Genomic DNA, 19,616 nt, shown 5'->3' with positions numbered 1-19,616 from the left:
AGGTCATTAGTCCGCGCTGCGTGGTTTCCGTTTACAAGTAGAGTTGAATGACACCTCTAAATCTGTACTTTGCCACATGTTGTGCGAGTTCAGTTTGTTTTGGCTCAATTCTATTTGCAAGATATGCTTTAGGCTCTCAAAATGTTCGCCCTTGAAGGACAAGATATGAAATGTTACGTGAAAATGTAAACTACTTGCATTTTATTGACGCCGGGCCCGGTATTTTAATCAATATTGTTGCAAGATTATCTTGGTCCGGCTTCGCCAGAGACTGTTTCAGCTTTACTATGAAAAAGCTGAAAGTTGGTTTCAGAGAGACACTCTGTGTTGTAAAGGCTATGCTTCTTGCATTATTTTGATCGAGCGCTCTGTCTTTTTAGCTCGTTGTTTAGGATTTTTTACCTCCCTTGTTGTTGCGTTGCGTTGGCACCACATGATTCAAATATAGATTTGAAATCTTTCACGCGCAAGTCTGTTGACTATTTTGCGTTTTGTATATGCCAGTATATGGTTCAGTTCGGAAGCTTTGGACTAGGATTGAGTTGTTGAGATTTATTATTAAGATTAATATTAATCCGATTAATATTAATCTTACATAAGATTAATATTAATCCTAATGGATTAAGGCACGGCTCAAACCTCAGTAATAGATTATAATAATCTATTACTGGATTATAATAATCTATAACTGGATTATAATAATCTATTACTGGATTATAATAATCATTAGGATTAATATTAATCCGATTAATATTAATCCGAGTTGTCCTGTAATTTACGAGTCATGGCAAGTTTCGAGTTGTTTTCGCATAAACCCTTAACCACCTTGACGCCACACTCAAAGAAACTCACTGCTGAACACTCTTTAGCTTGTTTTCTAGAGCTAAACTGCGTAGCTTTATGGAGAAATTCGGAGGAAAATCAACCGCGCTTCTTAGGGGTGGTGAATGGTCCTTCAAAAACTGCGTGTCTCGCAACATTTTAGCCAAATTTCAGGGGTCTCGTCGTCTCGAATTTTTCTTTGACGCCTTCTCGCAGTCTCGATTTCTTTTGCAAGGCTAAAAACGTCTCGGGCTCGTAGAAAAGATATCAGTCTCGCCGTCTCGCAAAGTCTCGCATTTACCATTCGACACCCCTCTTCTTGGTCGTTTGTAAGAAAGTGCAGTTGATGGGAGGTTGGTCACGCGTTGCGTTGTGTGACGAGGGAACAAGAAGAAGAGCAGAGATTGGGCCGAGCAACAATATCTGTAGAAGACGCCATCTTGGATTTTTGTCTTTCAGGATCAACTTCTTGACAGTAATCTGTTTCCATCGGGATCATCTAGGTGAGTTTTGCCTTGTTTTTAAGAGAATAAGGCCGATCGACAGTCATTTAAACTTTTGATCTCTTTTTTGTGTTTGCATGAGCCACGAAGGCGTTCAAATTCATGAAGCTCTCGTTCAAATTCATGAAGCTGTCGTGATTTAAAATCTAAAAAGCTACTTTTATGTTCTTCCACCCTTCTGGTGCAATAATTGTTTGCTTCATGTGCAGGTGGACTAAATAGTAAACTAACTGTTGGTCCCAACCTCATGCTGGTCGGCATATCGATAGTACATTCCCTCATGAAGCCGGGAACGAAGTTATGCCGACGTGCACTAAACTTGCGTTAACACCCCCTTTTGCTAATATGCAGCATATTTTTCGTTGTAGACGTATTGAGCACCTAACTAGACAGACGTACCAGATAGAAACAAAGTTTCAGTGAATCTTTAACTGATCTGCGATCTTGTTTCAACTGCAATCAGTGCAATCTAAAAGCTTTCATAATTTATTACAAATCATAAAGTAAATTACATTAGATTGAATCTTATATTTTTGTTACAGGCATCATGACTGATTCCAAATATTTTACCACAACCAAGAAAGGTAAGTAATTATTGAGTGCAATATAATCCAGTGAATTTTTTCATGGTAGGCCATTTTATATACCAAATAAATAGGAGAGGTGTTTATTTGACTTTTGTAACATCAAACTCCCGGCGTATCCAATCGAACAAAATCGAACCAAAAATCAATCGAACCTAATCGAACATCAATCGTTCAATTGGGTTTGGTAATTGAACAAAATCGAACATCTATTTTGCTATGAGTTCGATTTTCGAACCAATCGCACACAATCAAACTCAATCCGATTCGATTTTGTTCAGAGTCCGTCTCTTTATAAGTAAATCACGCAGGACTAATCAGGGGGACGGTGCACCGTACAAAATGTCCACAATATAAACAAACAGGAGTTCGGTAATCAAATGTTCGACTGAGTACGATTGTCGACTGTTTGGTAATCGGACGTTCAATTTGGTTTGATTGTCGACTTTTCGGTAATTGAACGTTCGATTTTGTTCGATTGACCAAATTTTATTGTGAGTTCGATTATGTTCGACTACCGAACCCAATCGAACGATTGGTGTTCGATTGGGTTTGATTACCGAACGTTCGATTGGATACGCCGGGTAAACTTCAACTGAAACGATACATATATATGTAACGTGTATGAAACATCAAAAGAGCACAAACAGGAGTGTACTCCATTAGTTTTTTCGATGTGTTCAAATGGTTGTCAATCTGGGGACCCAGTTGCTTCATCGATCAACGTCTGAATCTGTGATGTCCAAAACGGGTCAGGCAAGTGGACTGATCTTGCACAGAGAGCTGTGATTTTAATTGCTCTGGTCCTACAGTAGAATCCCAATTCCTTGAAACCCTGGGTTTCTCAAAACTCCCAATTTCTTTTCATCTTCTTTGGATATTACTTCTTTGTAATTTTACCCCTCGATTTCTTGAACCTGCTGATTTTTCTCGGAGCCATTTTTGTTTCCCCTGGAGGTTCAAGAAATCAGGATTCTACTGTATTACTTCCTGCTTTCTCAGAAATCCTGTTTCCCACTCTTTTCTCTTGCACTACCAGAAACCCATAAGGGTTTGAAACGTGTAACTCCCTATGATTCGCATTGTACAAAGCGTTTGCACATTCGTTTTGCACTAAGTACCATATTTGGAAAATCACGAGAAACATTTAACCAATCAAAATTGCAACATTTGGATTAAATTCACAGCGCACGCTAGCTCACGCTCGATGGCGTAATCTTGTTTTTGAACAAGCTGGGTTGAATAAAGTTAAATTTGATTAAATTCTCATGTTTCATCTTCTTGAAGTAATCCGGAGAACTTTGCTTCGATACACTTTATGTATTTCTTTAGTTTCTGTAAGAAATTTATGGCGTTTAGGTCGAAATTCAAGCAACTTACCGCAAAACCAAAAATGAGGTTGCGTGTGCCATTACGTGTATAAGGCATTCGCGAACAAATTCTTTGTGTTTCCAAATATGGTACTTAGCAAAATGAATATTCAAACGCTGTACGCGCGCGTTACACGTTTCAACCCTTATGGGTTTCTGGCACTACCCATAGCCTGAGTCCCATTCCACTTTATTGTGGTTTCTACCCCCTTTTACTCCCATCCTCCTTTCCATGGCAAGTTTTCAATATACTCTAATTTTTCAGGGGAGATCTTTGAGCTCAAGGCAGAGCTAAACAGCGATAAAAAGGATCGCAAGAAGGAAGCAGTGAAGAAAGTCATTGCCAGTATGACTGTTGGAAAGGATGTGAGGTGAGAAAGGCGTGGTCAAAGGTTTGCATTACAGCCGATTCTAGTGCAGCTCTGGCCTGATTGGCACACTAGGCTTGTATGCAGACTTTACCTTTTTCCTTTACCTTGCATGTACATTGTAAACATGGAAACACTTGACCACTACCTTAATGTTATATTTTTTCTTGTTTTCAGCTCATTGTTTCCAGATGTGGTAAACTGTATGCAAACTGACAACTTGGAGTTAAAGAAGTTGGTGTATTTGTACCTTATGAACTACGCTAAGTCGCAGCCAGACATGGCTATCATGGCAGTTAATACATTTGTGAAGGTATTATAGCTATGTAAAAAATTTTTACATCTTACCTAATTTTATGCAAAGCACTGTGCATGTACATACCAGTCCCTTGTTACAGTGCTTTTAGTATTATTTTGTTACAGGTAAGCTAAATCTTGTGATTATTATTTTTATCATTCTAATACACCTATCAGCGTCAAATCCCAGAGTGGGAGGCCAGCTACACACTATGTGCGGCATTTGAATTTTACATGTATTGACATCCCCACCCCCCATCCCTCAGTTATAGTGTGTACATATCTTTGACAATGAGGCAATAACATGACCAGGACTAGTACTAAAACCTGGAACGCCAGAACACCGGAATACTTAAACCCGGAATGCACAACCTTACAAATATAAAAAGCTAAACGTAAACAGGCCAACTGGAATAAGTAGTACAGCTAAGCGGAGTGAATAGTAAGCCTACTATGCACTGCGGTTAGCCTACTATTCACCTTGGTTAGCCTACTATGTACTTCGGTTAGCCTGTTCACGGTTAGCTCTTTATATTTGTAAGGATTACACAATATATTTTATGCATTCTGAGTTTTAGTATTCCGGCATTCCAGCTTTTTGTACTAGCCCATGACAAGGGCGGGGGATGTGTTCTGATTTGACCCAATTTTTGTGGACTCCAGGGTCAGGATTTTGATAAAAATTGTTCTGAAAATTCAAATGCCCCACTGTACATAAATTATGCCTGATATCTCCATCCCTTGGGCTAATCACTGAAAGGTGAACAATATTCCTCAAAAAGCAATTTAAGGTTTTGGTTTCACCACACAGGACTGTGAAGATCCCAACCCACTCATTCGTGCCTTAGCTGTACGAACCATGGGCTGTATCCGTGTTGACAAGATCACAGAATACTTGTGCGAGCCGCTCCGCAAGTGCCTGAAGGACGAGGATCCTTATGTGCGTAAGACAGCAGCAGTCTGTGTAGCCAAGCTCCATGACATCAACTCTCAACTGGTTGAAGATCAAGGTTTTCTTGACTCTTTAAAAGATCTTCTGTCTGATTCTAATCCCATGGTAAGTTTAAAACAATTAAATTCAACCAATTAGCCATGTTCAAAACGAGCAGGGGACTGGGTACGAATATTCAATATCGATTGCACTGAAAAACTGGGCCCGTCATCTGAAAGAGCATCCAAAAATTAGTAACTCAACCAAATTTGAGAGTTATTGGTTTAAACGCAAAGGCATGGAACTCTTTTAAAAATCGTTAAAATGAGAGAGCTCAGTATGGCTGGATGGACAGCTGTCCCTCCAATCCATACTAAGCTCTCTTATTTTAGCAATTTCTAAAAGTAAACCATACCTATGCGTTTAAACCAATAACTCTTAAATTTGGTTGAGTTACTAATTTTTTGATGCTCTTTAAGATGACCGGCCCAGTTTTTCAGTGCAATCGATATTGAATATTCGTACCCAGTCCCCTGCTCGTTTTGAACATGGCTAATTAATCGGTTTTGAGTAGATGTTCTTGCATGCCAAATAAACCTTTGTGTCTGTCCATTTTTCTCTTTTAACAAGGTTGGCAAGTCAGTTGTTGTTTATGTTTTGTTGTTTTTGTTTGTTTGTTGTTGTTCAGGTTGTAGCAAATGCTGTGGCTGCACTGTCTGAGATTGGTGATGTATCCCCAACTGCTGCTGCCATGATGGAAATCAACTCACAAACAATAAACAAACTACTGACAGCACTCAATGAATGCACCGAGTGAGTAGTACTTACTATTGTTCTTGATTTTGGTGTCAGTCACAGACGGAAGGAAGTTTGAAGTCAGTTTCAAATCAAATTTTGCTTTGTTTTGTTGTTTTGTAGGTGGGGACAGATCTTTATTCTTGATTCCCTGGCACAGTACACCCCCAAAGATGATCGAGAGGCTCAGAGGTACTGAACTTTTATAAGTAGGGATCAAGGGACCAGGGAGGGGGTCAAGTCACAAGGCGACGACTCTGAACCAATTGTAGAGTGCAATACTTTGTAAGCACATGTTTATTCAGAATGGAAACCTAAATTTATACATCACGTTCTGTAGAAAAGATTTTTTCTTTCATTGTCTTACATGTGGTGTTTTTCCTATTGTTACTAATGACTTATACAACAAGTTGTTCAAATATTGATCATTTGGTTTTGGTTTTACAACACTTAGTAGCTGCTCTTTTAAAAATCTTGTCCCTGTTCCACCATTTTAGATTTGCACTGTATCTGCATTTAGTGATGTGTAAGGTTCTCAGTTACAACTTTCTTTCTCTTCATTTGATATTTATTAGTATCTGTGAACGAGTCACTCCCAGGTTATCTCATGCCAATGCCGCTGTCGTTCTCTCAGCTGTTAAGGTAAGCTTACAGTACTAGTCAGGTACATGTACAGTTAAATGTAAATTCGCCTTCCTTGTTTGAGCAAAATAATGTCTTACAGTGTTGGTTGGGAGAATTTGGTCGTGTGTCAGGACAACCCCTGAGACTAGAAGGGATTGTTGATCAGTGGTTTTTAATCAGTGTATTGTTGTTTTACTTTGTTTTCATCTCCTTGATGTATGCCCTAACAAATACACTTATTGTTCCTCCCAGGGCTCTTTCCCTGTAATTTTACAATGCTTTGAAGTGGTATACCTTGAAAAAAAGTCTTGTGTCTTCATTATCTACTCTATATGTGGAATGCAATCAAATATTCAGTATCTTTAATTTCCAGCCGTACACATTCTCGTTCCCAGAGCCTCCGTTTCTTTTGGTCACGTGGTCGGCGAAACGAAGGGCTCTGGTAACACTGACTACCGGATGTCGTAAAATCCACGACATCCGGTAGCGCATGCCCTCTGCATAAATGTTCGTCTGCGCCTGCTCAGTAAAAGAAAGGGGAAGGCTGGGGCTGACTGAGACGAGAAGAAAGCGAATTTTGAAAGCTGGTTTTGGCAATTCAAGTTGTTGATATTTTAACTTACACAATTCGATTCGTTTGGAACTCATTGAATTGCATGGCTGATAGATGTGTTGATGATGTTGTGTCGTCTCTACACGCAATATTATCTGACGGCAGATAGAAAAGTTAGAATCCAGAGGAATTGGAGTTATAGTGTACATGGAGTCGTGGATATCATCAGCTGATAACATTCCGACGGTTGATGATACTGTGAAATTTATTTATGGCCATGCGGAGGTATTGTAGAAAATTCAGAACCAAAAAAGCCGCTGATCGACGAGGTATCATTCTATTGAGCAGCGGTAAGAAATATCACATTGAATTTCTAAGTCTTCATGTATTCATGAACTCCATTTAGTGTGTATATCTTGTATAAGCTAAGTTGATGGTGCAAATGTTAGCAATATTTTTAATGCAATAAAAAGTACAACTGAGTTACACCTTGCAAGAGATGTACTTGTCATTCGTTCATAAACGAAGGTCTGCTTCGTGAATACGTTATTCCAACAAACTCCCAGTGTTATTGGGTCTTTTTCCGGTAACATTTTCAAACTTTCCGCTGCATCTTCAATTGTTTCGATGACCGGAAGTATAGCCAAAATTGCGTAGAAGCGTTTCGTTTTTTTACCTAATTACGCATGCAGTTTTTATCAGCCAATCAAAAAAATCATATTTTTTACCGTTACCAGGGCCACTACGTCATGTCATTTTAAAAAAATACGCGTGGCCCTGGGGAAGAGGATGAGCCGTACATGGCATGCTCTAAATCCTTGTATCTTGACCAATTACAAAAATGTTTCATGTACATAGCGAGCAAAGAAGTTAGTGTCTGCTAGCCTGGGGCTGGTGGATTTTGCAGTTGGGCTTGTGGACTTAATCCTTTACTTGCCTGATGGGCCAGGACTTAATGCTTCACTTGCCTAATGGGCAAGTAAAGCATCATAATCATTATGCTTATGAGACTTTTTTCTTTGCATCCTGTGTCCATTGTGATAGAGACTGCATGATCAGTGTTATTTAAACTGCAAAGTACATAAATAAAAATATTCTCTGAAATTTCAGGTTCTTATGAAGTACATGGAAATTATGACTCCATCTTCACCGTATGTTCAAAATCTCATCAAGAAGCTATCACCTCCACTTGGTGAGTGAAACCTTTATAATGCCAGAGAAAGGACTTTGATCAAGAAGATACTACAGCTGTATTAGTAAAATCATAGTGCTCTTTATTATAAGACAGCATGAGTTCTGTGCACACACTGATTTTCTATGGTTTTTTGGACATAAACAGACATAAACCAGGTTTAGATGGTTTGGATAGGTTAAGTCTACAGTTATATCACAAAGTACATGTACATGTATCTAAAGAAGCCGAAGGGACATGCCATACTGTTGTAAAAGACTTCAGTTATTTGAGAACATTTGGAATGTAGCAAACCTTATGGCTTTGGCTTGTTAATAATTTGAAAAACTCACGTGCTGTTAACAGTACACTGTACCTTGCAATGTATTATTTTTTAGTGACCTTGTTGTCAAGTGAACCAGAAGTTCAGTATGTTGCTCTAAGGAACATAAACTTGATTGTACAAAAGAGGTATGTTTTGTACATGTAATATTCATGTATTGTAAAGATATTTGGGAAACACTCTACAAGAATGTACTATAACCCCAATTAGTAGAAACTCAGCTGTGTTCTATTGGAAATCCGTGAATCTGATTGGTTCTCCCACTGATTTCTATTCGCCGATAGAAAACAGTCGCGCGCGCGTAGCTCTTTAAGCGGTAAATTTTCTTGATTTTTGCCTTCAAAGTGCACAATATTGTAGATTTTGGACTGCAATCCTTAAGAGTTTCTACTAAAACAATTAGACTACTCGCCCTCGTTTTCTATGAGCGATAGTCAACTCAGCTGCGTCTCGTTGACTATTTACTCATAGAAAACTCGGGCTCGTAGTCTAATTGTTAAATAGAAACATGGAAGTGTTATAACACTGTTAAGGTTAAAATTAATGCAATTCTCATTATCGATTTGTCTTTCAATATTGGTTCTGATGAGCACATCTAAACAATGTTTTTCATTACTGTTTGAGACCAAAATTCATTTAAACCCATCTCTGTAATACAAACACCTCTAAAATACAAAAAGCCTTCCCTGTCCCATTGGCGTATTGAAGGGGTTCGACTGTATAGTGGATAATTATATATAGATATTCACTGTTGATTGATGTTGTTTGATCCTTATAGGGCTGACATTCTGAAGAATGAGATGAAAGTGTTCTTTGTCAAGTATAATGATCCGATTTATGTGAAACTTGAGAAGCTGGATATCATGATCAGACTGGCAAATCAACAGAACATTGCTCAAGTGCTGGCAGAGTTGAAAGAGTAAGAAGTTACATGTATTTTGCATATCTCTTTAGAACTTGAAGATGCGATTTTTTTCCCTGCTCGGAGTGTTTCTCTCTGGGTTGTCTGGTTTTCCTCCCACCCCAAAATCGAATACAGCTAAATTCCAATTGAATCGAGATCTGAAGGCAACAGTTTGTTACTCACAAGTAGGCCATTAGCCAGGTGGGAGTCCAGGAGTCCTATGGACGGCCACTTTTCAGAGAAAGTTAATTAATATGAATAACTGTATACAGAGGATTGCTTCATCAAATTTGGAAATCTTTAGATACCTTTGCACTCATAACTGCAGAAAAACACCTTGCATACTTCTCAGGCCCTCCTATGGGGACACAGTCAGGCCTTATAAAACATTTTGGACTCCCACTTTTTAAATCCTGGCTAAAAGCCTGCTCACATATCAAACAGGCAGGCAGCAGGCAGTTGATTTATTATTTAATGGCTTTTATAATGGATTAAAATTCTACAATGCTAGGTATGCTACTGAAGTTGATGTTGATTTTGTGAGAAAATCAGTGCGTGCTATTGGACGTTGTGCCATTAAAGTTGAGGTAAGTGGAGCGTTCCCTAGTTTTCCAAACTAATGTTGTCTGATGTACATTGAAAAATGGTATTATCCACTCAGAGCTTACAGTAGTCCAGGCAGGAATATTGCAACTACTGTCAATGACTCGACCAAGTTTTGCATGTGAGAAAAAAGTTTTCTGGCAAAGCGATTTGCTCACACCACCAGCGTGCTCTATTTGATTTTGTGTACGCTCATGTTTACTGAATTCGATTAAGCGGCTCTGCTAGCTATGTTATGATGTTGTCTTCTTTCACTAGCAATCCGCTGAACGCTGTGTAAGCACTCTCCTGGACTTGATTCAGACCAAAGTGAACTATGTGGTGCAAGAAGCTATTGTGGTGATCAAGGTAAGAAGCTTGTTTCTACTGGTGGTCCACAACAACAACAACAACACAAGCTATATCACCATACTGTATATCCGCAAAGACTACACTGTATACCTAATAATCATCTGAATCCTTAGTTCTCCTCTGGGAGAATATGGCCTTGTATACCCAATAAACAATTAGATTATTCACTACTGTAACTGCAGAGGATCCTTAAATCGTGCATGATGTTAGTGATTCCTCAAAATCAGGAATTTGTTGGAAGATTCAAAAAAGCTGCATCTAGTTTTGGAATCTTTACAGCATTCAGAACAATTCTCAGGGTTTTCTGGATGGAAACTTGTCACTCTAGGTTTACGTCCACATGAGAGACCACTAAGTTGAATTTGTTAAACAAAGGTATTTTTTTTGTTTAGGATATCTTCAGGAAGTACCCAAACAAGTATGAGAGCATCATCTCTACACTGTGTGAAAATCTGGATTCATTAGATGAACCAGAAGCAAGGTGAGAGTAAATTAAGTGTTGAAGGACATATGGTTACTAGGTTTTTGTTTCATAACAGAACAGTAACTCTTGACAATCATCGTTGAAAATGGTACTGTTTAACGTTTTAAACTCTGGAGCTACTTAGTAAAATAATATTTTTGTTTATTGTCAGAGCATCAATGATTTGGATCATTGGTGAATATGCTGAACGAATCGACAATGCAGCAGAACTGTTGGAGTCTTTCCTGGAGGGGTTCCAAGATGAGAATTCTCAGGTACACCTTTTGCTAAAAGTGTAAGATGGATGATATGCTTTGCATTCCACCTAACTTTCCCAGGTTGTGAAGATCGCATAGATTTTCATTTGTCAAAGACTAACAATGTTATCATATCTGCAGGCCATTTTCTATTTTCCATTTTCTATTCCAAGAACACTGTAATTTTCATGAAGTTTTTTAATAGTTTTCCCGCCTACCCTGTCTGGCCTTGTAGTTGAATTGTGCAATATAGCAGTGAAAAAAGGTTTTTCATTTAATGAGGGTAACATAAAACATAGGAAACTGTGCAATTGACTATTTCAAACATGTTATTGGACAGCACACCCTTGAGAAATAGAAAAGAAAACTTGCCTGCAGCTTATTTTCTAGATTACTGTGATGTCAAATTCAAATCGTACTTAGCTTTGACTGTTTTATTTGCTAACTACATAACAGGCAGGTGTAGTGATTACTAAGAACATTTCTGTGCTGCTTCAATTTAGGTTCAGCTACAGCTGCTAACATCCATTGTGAAGCTGTTCTTGAAGCGTCCAACAGACACACAAGAGCTGGTTCAACAGGTTTTAAGTCTAGCGACGCAGGATAGTGACAATCCAGATCTGAGAGACAGGGGGTACATCTACTGGCGATTGCTTTCAACTGACCCTGTCGCTGCAAAGGTGTGATGATCAAACTTTCAAGCTGCTTTAGTTTGTGCTGGTATATTTATGTACAATGTATTAATTTACTATTCTCACTGGTACGCGAGTGAACAAACAGCCTTATTTTCCATGGGCCTGACGGCTTTGGCAGCAACCATCAATCTCTCTAATATCGAGCTTCCCAGTTCATGGGTTGTCACAAATGTTTGGGATTCACAGCAGCAGTGTTAAGCAATGCTAAACATTATATCTGGCTACCCCCCAAAAAATATTGGCTATCTGAAGGTGGTGACCCCTTTGTACAGCTAAATCCAAACCCATCCATTTTCAATCCATTTTTGCAAAATATTAAGGGCTATTTTTGCTGGATAAGGGCATGACATTCTTGATTATTATTTTTGCACAGTGACTTTAGGCAATGGGTTATCATTATGGTGAATGAAACCAACCTCTTAACATACAGTGTAGGTGCAAGCACTTGCGAGCACAAGGTCAACTCCTGAAATCCGTAGCATAATACAGCCAACTCTCGCCTTGCGTACACTCGCTATAACGGACAAAATTCAGATTCCCGGCAAAAGAGGTTTGACTGGAAATGACTCCTGCTATTACGCACTCTCGCTATAACGGACTCTAAACGACGCACCGAGCGTGTCCGCTATAACGAGAGTTGACTGTAAGTTATTTCTGTTTGACTTATCAGGAAGTGGTGCTGGCTGAAAAACCTTTGATTTCGGAAGAAACAGACCTTCTGGAGCCCACCCTGCTAGATGAGCTGATCTGTAACATCTCCACACTGGCGTCTGTCTACCACAAGCCACCCAGTTCATTTGTAGAGGGACGCACAGCAGCAAGGAGGTTCACACTGCCGCCGAGAGCTGAGCCTTCCCCAGGTACAGGGTACATTGTTGTGTGTAAAAAAGACAGAAGGGAATATAAACATGTGTCTTTACATACTCATACTTGATACAAACAGGAAGGTGTAATTGGTACAAACCTTTCCGGTTGGTTGTTTCCCTTTAGGAAAGTTAAATTATGAAATAAAAAGGGGGGTCACCTTATTCGTTTAGGAGCAGGATGACTTTGTATTTACCACATAATTCCTTAATAATTCCTTTTCGAGTACTGGCAAAGTACATGTTTTCGTTGATTATGTATTATTCTGACATAGAAATTGATCTGTATTCATTTTACAGAAAGAATTTGATCGAAAATGATAGGTCACTGTATTTGTTTACGAGAAAACAATGATTTATCCCTCTCGCGAGCCATGCTGCATAGAAAAAAGTCGCCATTTTGTTTTTGTCTGCGCGCTAATTACGTGTAAAATTCTGTGCAGTAAGGATGCGCAATGCAATACTAGGGAATCACCTTAAGGATTCATTGACTGTGCACATCTTATTTAGGTGCAGAGACTGAGGAAGCTGCCCCGGCTTCTCAACCAGTGGCAGCACCAGTCGCAGCCCCGGTTGTGGCTCCTGTGACAGCCCACGCCCCACCCCAGCCAGCAGCTGATTCCCTTCTAGGTGATCTGTTGATGGACATGGGACCCGCTCAGCCTGCTCCTCCCCCTGTTCAACCAGCAGGTATGTGGTAATAATTTGATTTAGCACGGTAGACACTAATATTTTCAGAGCAGAATTTGCACATTTATATTATTTTGGAATGAGCACATGTTGGAATAGGCATTTAAAAGAGTGGGGACATTTTTGTAAAAAGGACACTTCCATGTATTGGGATACCGAAAACATTCTGTTATAAGCCCCCCCCCCCCCCTGCTTATAAGCTCCTATGGTTATAGGCCCATCTACCTGAAACAAAAAATACACCTGGTTAGAAGCTATGTTTCAGCAAAGTGTCCGAAATTTTTGTCCGAAATGAGATAAAAACTCAAGTGTCCGAAAAATAAGCGTCCAAATCTTTTTTGCAAATACAGTAGGAGTTCTACTTACGGCCGCCTTGTTAGAAACCCCGTTTTAACTTCCATACAAACTCTGTATTTTTACATTCTGGTAAGCGGACATTCCCGTTAGTGGCCGCAGACACTTTCACGGATTGTGAACACTTTCTTTGTTTTTAAGCTCCTGTAAGCGGACAACCTAAAGAAAATCCAATAAAAAACCTCTCTTGTTTTTATCAATCAACTTCACATCGCCGTTCGTCACAATGACTTTACGTTCTATATTTCAGTGTTTGTTTTGTCGTCACCCACATCCCTCCGATTACTGTTAGCTTGACAAGCTCAAGCGGCCATCTCTCCCCCACACCTCTACTGATCGCGTGCGAGAACCATTCTCGTAAGCGGCCAGCTCCAGTTACGGACACTTTTTTCTCGTCCCGAGGGTGTCCCCTTACGAGAGCTTTAACTGTAATGTTAACAGACATTTGTGTTGCTTTCTACAGCAACAGGTGGTGGCGTCATGGATCTCCTGGGAGAAGACCTCAGTGGTTTACAGGTAAAGGATTACATTTAACTCAATGGCAATGTTTTTGGAGGGGTTTTTCTTTTGTGATATCCAGAATAATTTAGGTCAGGGTAAGGCTGAGGCTGATAACACTTGCCTCAACATTATTCCAGATATCACAAAACTGAATCTAATTATTTATTGTTTTGTAGAAAATTCAAACTATTGTACTTTATGGAACAGTGATAATTATGTTGTTGTTGTGTAGCTCTGAAACATTAATTACTTTCAAAACCACGCAGGTGGGTGAAAGCTTTCTGCAGGTTGTAAAATTTTACAATTAAACACTTATTTGTTGTTGTGATGTTACGGACATTGAACACAAGAGCAGGTATTACAGTTGTGGCCAATGAACTATTTAAAGCATTAACTAGGCAAAACATTCTTATTTTCTATGTTTGATTTTCTTTGTTTTTCAACAGTGAAAGCTTGAAAACAAACAATACTCAAACATTGTATTTTTCCGCTCACAGACTACAATGGATAATAAGATTATAAATTACTTATTTTTTTCAATGTCACTCCTTCAACTTTTTCAGCTTGGTGGAGGGGGCCCAGGTCCTGCTCAGCCTGTAGGTCCCATGGGAGGACTGGGTGATCTTTTCAGCTTATCAGGAGGACCTGGTATTCCAGGAGGGATGTACTGCGCACCTAAGCAGGTCTGACAGGTCTTTCTTGTTTAGTTATTATACAGTCGACTCTATCTTAACGGACACCTCTATAAAAAAGACTCCTCTATAAGATGGACACCTTGTGTTGGTCCCGTCCCTGCCGTTTTTCAGTCATTTTACTGTAACTAAACTCCCAATAAGACGGACACCTCTCTAAGACGGATAGTTGGAGCCGGTCCGGAAGGTGTCCGTGTTAGAGAGAGTTGACTGTAATGGACTTTGTAGATTGTTTTTATCTCAAAAGCAGTTTAGTAGCAAGTTGCCTAATGCAGTCACGGTTACCATGCCTTAGAAGTGTGGTAAAATGATAATCAGTTTGCACCTTTCAAACTTTCAGTGTTCAAAATGAAGCATAACAAGGATCCCTTCTTAGTTTTTTCATGTTGTCAATCAGTATCCTAGTGAACTGTCAGTTGAGGAAATAAGCTGGTCTTCTTAGCTACACATGTTAAGTTCAGCCTGGCCAAATAGATTGACTGTGATTTTACTTGTGAAGTGATTTCTCTCTGGCTTCTGTTTTTAGATGTGGCTCACTGCTGCTAAAGGGAAAGGCCTTGAAATTTCAGGTATGGCAATTACAAATAATGGTTTACTTCACATTCTATCTGCAGTGAGTCACTATCTCTACTGAGTGTTGTACTGAGCACTGAATTCTGCAATACGGACTGCTAAGGTTCTCCTTAAAGAGGCCCTGCCAGTGGTGGGGGCCAGATCCCGTGTCGCTTGTCTAAATTTAAAAATGTCGCACTTCATGTCGCTGTCGTTAGTTAAATTGAAGGAAAATTGCTTGTCTTTGTTGGAATTTAAGTTTTTCAAAAGGGTTGTCGTTTATCGTGATTTTATTTTTTTGTGCTGTCGCCACTTTCTGGGCCGTGTTCCTTGTCGGAATTTACCCTTGCAGGGCCTCCTTAAAGGAGCAATTCCCTTACTTAATATTGTTCCTTTTAAAAATTATGTTATTTCTAAGAATTTGGAAAGTACAGTTGTCCGATAGTTAGTGTGCTGGATTGCACAGTCTGGGTTGTGTTCTTGTTGCTATTGTTTGTGATGCATGAAAGCAGTATAATCCTCCTGTTGATGTTTTTCTTTATTCTCCTCACCTTCCAGTTTGACATTGTCTTGATATTGTGAAGAGAAACTAGATCTTGATCAGCCGTAACAGACCATATTCATATTCTCCTTATTGGACTGGAACTAGCTTGCAATGGAGGCTAATGTGGGGAATCTTTTCAAATGCGAATGACATGAAGCTCATTTTAATGACATCCCCCAGCATTAGTCTCCATTGCAAGCTAGTTCCAGTTTAATACCGAGAATATGATTATGGTCTATTAACTGCGAAGTCACTTGTGTTTTGTAGGGACATTTTGTCGTCGTCAAGGACAACTTTACATGGACATGACATTCACTAACAAAGCCATGCAAGGCATGGGATCGTTTGCCGTTCAGTTTAACAAGAACAGGTGATCAATGGATTCATTTGTAGAAAGCGAAATTGTTATGGTGTGAATCATGATTAGCCTTGTATTACTTGGGCAGGCATACTTCATGTTGCACTGACCATAAGTTAGTGAACACTGGTAATTGCTTCACACTACAGGAATTGTAGTTAACGATGGCATTGTTGTGCCACCTGGTTATGCTATGATAAAACAACACACTGATGGTGGAGCCCCACACCTAAGAGACTTTGGTAAACCCCAAAGTTTAGCTCCATACCCTTGAAAAATCACGGGTAGATTAGAGTAGGGTATGGTTAAGTAAAGATACCTATAAACAAGGTGCTGTTGCTCCTAAACAAGCATTTTTTCAAAATTTAAGTTCCTATAACAGAAACATTCAATAGGCAAAGTTTGACAAAAATCTCAGTGCAGGTTCTATTTCAGTGGAATAACCTTACTCGATCTTTGGATCTGTTTTGGATGACAATGGTTTGTTTATTGTTTTGTTTTAGTTTTGGCCTGGCACCAGGTTCACAGTTGAACATTCCATCACCATTACTCGCGAACCAATCGGCTGAAACTTCACTTCCTGTCAACACAAGTACGTACCAACTTAGTTACTATACAATAACCTCGGAAGAGATACTTAATTCTGATTGGCTGACAGGGCTTGGGCCAGGAATACAGTGGACTTTCACTAAAATGGACCCTATCGGGACCAGCCCCAACTGTCGATCTTAGAGGTCCATCTTAGAGAGTTGTCCGTCATATTGAGAGTTTAATTAAATAAAAAAAAACTGTACAGTTCTTGTGTCTTACAGTAAAAAAAAAACTGAAAAATTGACAGAGACAGAACCAACACCAGGTTTCTGTTAAGACAGAGTTCACTGTAGGAGACTTTCCCTGTTTCCATAGCAACATCACATGCTTCTAGACAAGTGTGGGGAATTCAGTTGGGTTTTCCTTTTGTGTACAACAAGTCTTACCTTATAGTAACTCATAGGTCAGTAAGTAACTGTATTGAGTTTGACACAAAGAAAAATTTTTGAGTCCCCAACGGAAGTCGAACATGTGACCTTCCACAACATTGGTCAGATGCTCTAAGGGACGGACCATTAGAAATAAATTTTTTTTGGCATAACCGCTTCGGCTTGCAGGAATTTTTTTTGACACGTTTACCTTGCAGGATATTTTTTTTTTTTTTTTTGGGGGGGGGGGCAATCCCCTCCCCCCCACTGGCAATTTCTAATGGTCCATCCCCAACCATATTGCTACAAAATGCGGTCGAACCTTTAAGAAACAGACACCAAAGGGACGGAGCTGAGAGTCCCTATTATGGAGTATCATAGAAGTTGAGATGATGCGATTTCTGGATTCTCTGGGACCAGTTCAACTGCTTGTAATACAGAGGTTTACGTATAGTCAACTCTCGTTCTAGCGGACTCGCTCGGGGCGTCGTCTAGTGTCCATATTCCAGGAATCTTTTGAAGTGTATTTTGACAAATAACAAACAACAGACAACGATTTTACGTAATTATGCTATATGAGAAGTTCGTGGTGTCCGCTTTTATCGAGAGTCAATACAATACCACCACGATAGTGTCCGTAATTCCGTAATATCGGGAGTCATTTCGCCGGAGATCTGGATTTTGTCCGTAATAGCGGGGTGTCCGCAGGGCGAGAGTTGACTGTATTATGGAAGTGTCTGTTAGAGGATCGACTACCGTAAACTTGCGGTTATAAGCCCCCGGTAATAGGCCCATCTACCTGGAAACAAAAAAAATACATCCGAATATAAGCCCCCCTCTGCCGGATGACAGCACTGAACAGGGCTAAATATGGCTTATTACGCGTTTTTAACTTCAAAACGTATTTCGATCAACACTCCCGAGGCTCAATTCGAAACGGTTTTTTATTCCGCTTATGAGCCCTCCCGGATATAAGCCCCTCCACTTATAAGCCCACCCAAAACCCCTTACGAAGTTGTATAAGCCCAGGGCTTATAACCGGAATTTTACGGATTTACATTTGTGTGATTTCAGCTGGCCCTGTACAGAGGATGGATCCACTAACCAACCTTCAAGTGGCAGTCAAGAACAACGTGGATATATTCTACTTCAGTTGCTCAGTCCCTTATAACGTGCTGTTTTCAGAAGAGGGCCAGATGGGTAAACACTTATTCTCTTACTTGTTTGTGGCGCTTATCAGAAGCGCTGCAGCTCTACAGTGGGTATTATTCAAAGTGGCTTACGCCCAGATGCAGAAACTCGAATCCGAACGGTAAAAAGAGCGTGACATCAACCGTCCTCGAATAAGCGCCGCATAAAAAAGGTGTGGCAAATTTCAATAAGCACTACAGTGCTTTTTCGGGTAAACGGGGTAATTGGACCTCTTCTCTCAGAAAGGAAAAAATTCAAAGGCAGTTAACGTCCTTGTAAGATATTCTTTGCACACACAAACGAATGTCATTCGATGGCATTAGTTTGTGTGCGCAAAGAATATCTTATAAGGACGGCCTTTGAAATGTCCTGGATGCCTAATTACTTTTGACAAAAAGGTAACTGCTGTTCTCTCACTTACATCGATTTGCTTCGTTCTCTTTGTTGGCTGATTATGACTGTCTCTCTTTCTTTCATTCAGACCGCAAAGTGTTTCTAGCGACGTGGAAGGACATTCCTGCCGCGAATGAAGTTCAGAATCAAATCGCCAATGTGTCCCTCTCGTCAGGTATTGAGATTTTTCTTTGCCGGTGACCAGCCTAGTCGGTGTTGTTGGCGAGTGCTAAACTAATCCTGTTGTTAATTTTTTTCTTTTAAGACGGTGCGCAGCAAAAACTTTCTGCCAACAATATCTTCACTATCGCCAAACGAACTGTGGAAGGTCAGGTTAGTGCTGTGTGTAATTGCAGAGACGGCTCATAGAGGCTTAAAGGGGCTATGTCACGCAATTTTAGGCAATTTCGGCACTGACCAACTGTTCATAGAATTAACTGAAATATCACAATAACGGCTTAAAACTGTAGAAGAACTCAAAGGAAACACAAAAAGGCCAAAAAGGGCCATGGATGGGCAAAATTCGAGAAGATTAAAATGGATTGCGTTCGGGTAAACTTGAAAAAAGTCGGCCCGACTATTTTCAAGTTTATCTCAATGTGTATGAAAGTGTTATTTACAATGCTCGAAAACCATCCTTGTTTGTCACGTGGCCGTGATTTTGCCAATTTAAAGTTTAGAGCTCTAATTTAAGAAAATAAATAGAATTACCTAAAATACCGTGACATAGCCCCTTTAATCACTAGCATTACTTTTAAAATGGTTTTCACCTGGGCATCAAAGGTAATTCGCGTTTGCTTTGGTTTTGCATTACTACGTTTAGTAATTGGTTTTTAAACACTCGCGCCACTTTCTCGATCAACCAAAACCAATCGCGATTCACTC

The 19,616-nt window shown here is 39.7% G+C and overlaps 1 protein-coding gene across 1 annotated transcript in view; it reads left to right on the top strand.

The window, feature by feature from the left end:
• The first annotated feature begins 1,255 nt into the window (after window positions 1-1,255).
• LOC144646507 (AP-1 complex subunit beta-1-like) overlaps window positions 1,256-19,616 on the top strand; it is a 19,797-nt gene continuing 1,436 nt past the window's right edge. The window contains exons 1-26 of the mRNA XM_078506119.1: window positions 1,256-1,325; window positions 1,868-1,909; window positions 3,545-3,650; window positions 3,825-3,960; window positions 4,756-5,001; window positions 5,564-5,688; window positions 5,794-5,862; window positions 6,246-6,312; window positions 7,958-8,039; window positions 8,417-8,489; window positions 9,140-9,280; window positions 9,777-9,852; window positions 10,127-10,216; window positions 10,612-10,700; window positions 10,855-10,957; window positions 11,443-11,619; window positions 12,305-12,494; window positions 13,008-13,187; window positions 14,005-14,057; window positions 14,606-14,725; window positions 15,261-15,303; window positions 16,098-16,200; window positions 16,692-16,780; window positions 18,222-18,347; window positions 18,820-18,906; window positions 18,997-19,064. Of these exons, the coding sequence (XP_078362245.1) occupies window positions 1,873-1,909; window positions 3,545-3,650; window positions 3,825-3,960; window positions 4,756-5,001; window positions 5,564-5,688; window positions 5,794-5,862; window positions 6,246-6,312; window positions 7,958-8,039; window positions 8,417-8,489; window positions 9,140-9,280; window positions 9,777-9,852; window positions 10,127-10,216; window positions 10,612-10,700; window positions 10,855-10,957; window positions 11,443-11,619; window positions 12,305-12,494; window positions 13,008-13,187; window positions 14,005-14,057; window positions 14,606-14,725; window positions 15,261-15,303; window positions 16,098-16,200; window positions 16,692-16,780; window positions 18,222-18,347; window positions 18,820-18,906; window positions 18,997-19,064 (2,676 nt within the window). The 5' untranslated portion in view covers window positions 1,256-1,325; window positions 1,868-1,872. The remainder of the gene's footprint in view (window positions 1,326-1,867; window positions 1,910-3,544; window positions 3,651-3,824; window positions 3,961-4,755; window positions 5,002-5,563; window positions 5,689-5,793; window positions 5,863-6,245; window positions 6,313-7,957; window positions 8,040-8,416; window positions 8,490-9,139; window positions 9,281-9,776; window positions 9,853-10,126; window positions 10,217-10,611; window positions 10,701-10,854; window positions 10,958-11,442; window positions 11,620-12,304; window positions 12,495-13,007; window positions 13,188-14,004; window positions 14,058-14,605; window positions 14,726-15,260; window positions 15,304-16,097; window positions 16,201-16,691; window positions 16,781-18,221; window positions 18,348-18,819; window positions 18,907-18,996; window positions 19,065-19,616) is intronic.

This window comes from Oculina patagonica, chromosome 3 (genome assembly GCF_052425735.1).
Source record: "Oculina patagonica isolate OP01 chromosome 3, crgOcupat, whole genome shotgun sequence".
NCBI classification, from domain to species: Eukaryota; Metazoa; Cnidaria; class Anthozoa; order Scleractinia; family Oculinidae; genus Oculina; species Oculina patagonica.
This window is presented reverse-complemented; position numbering and strand designations above follow the sequence as displayed.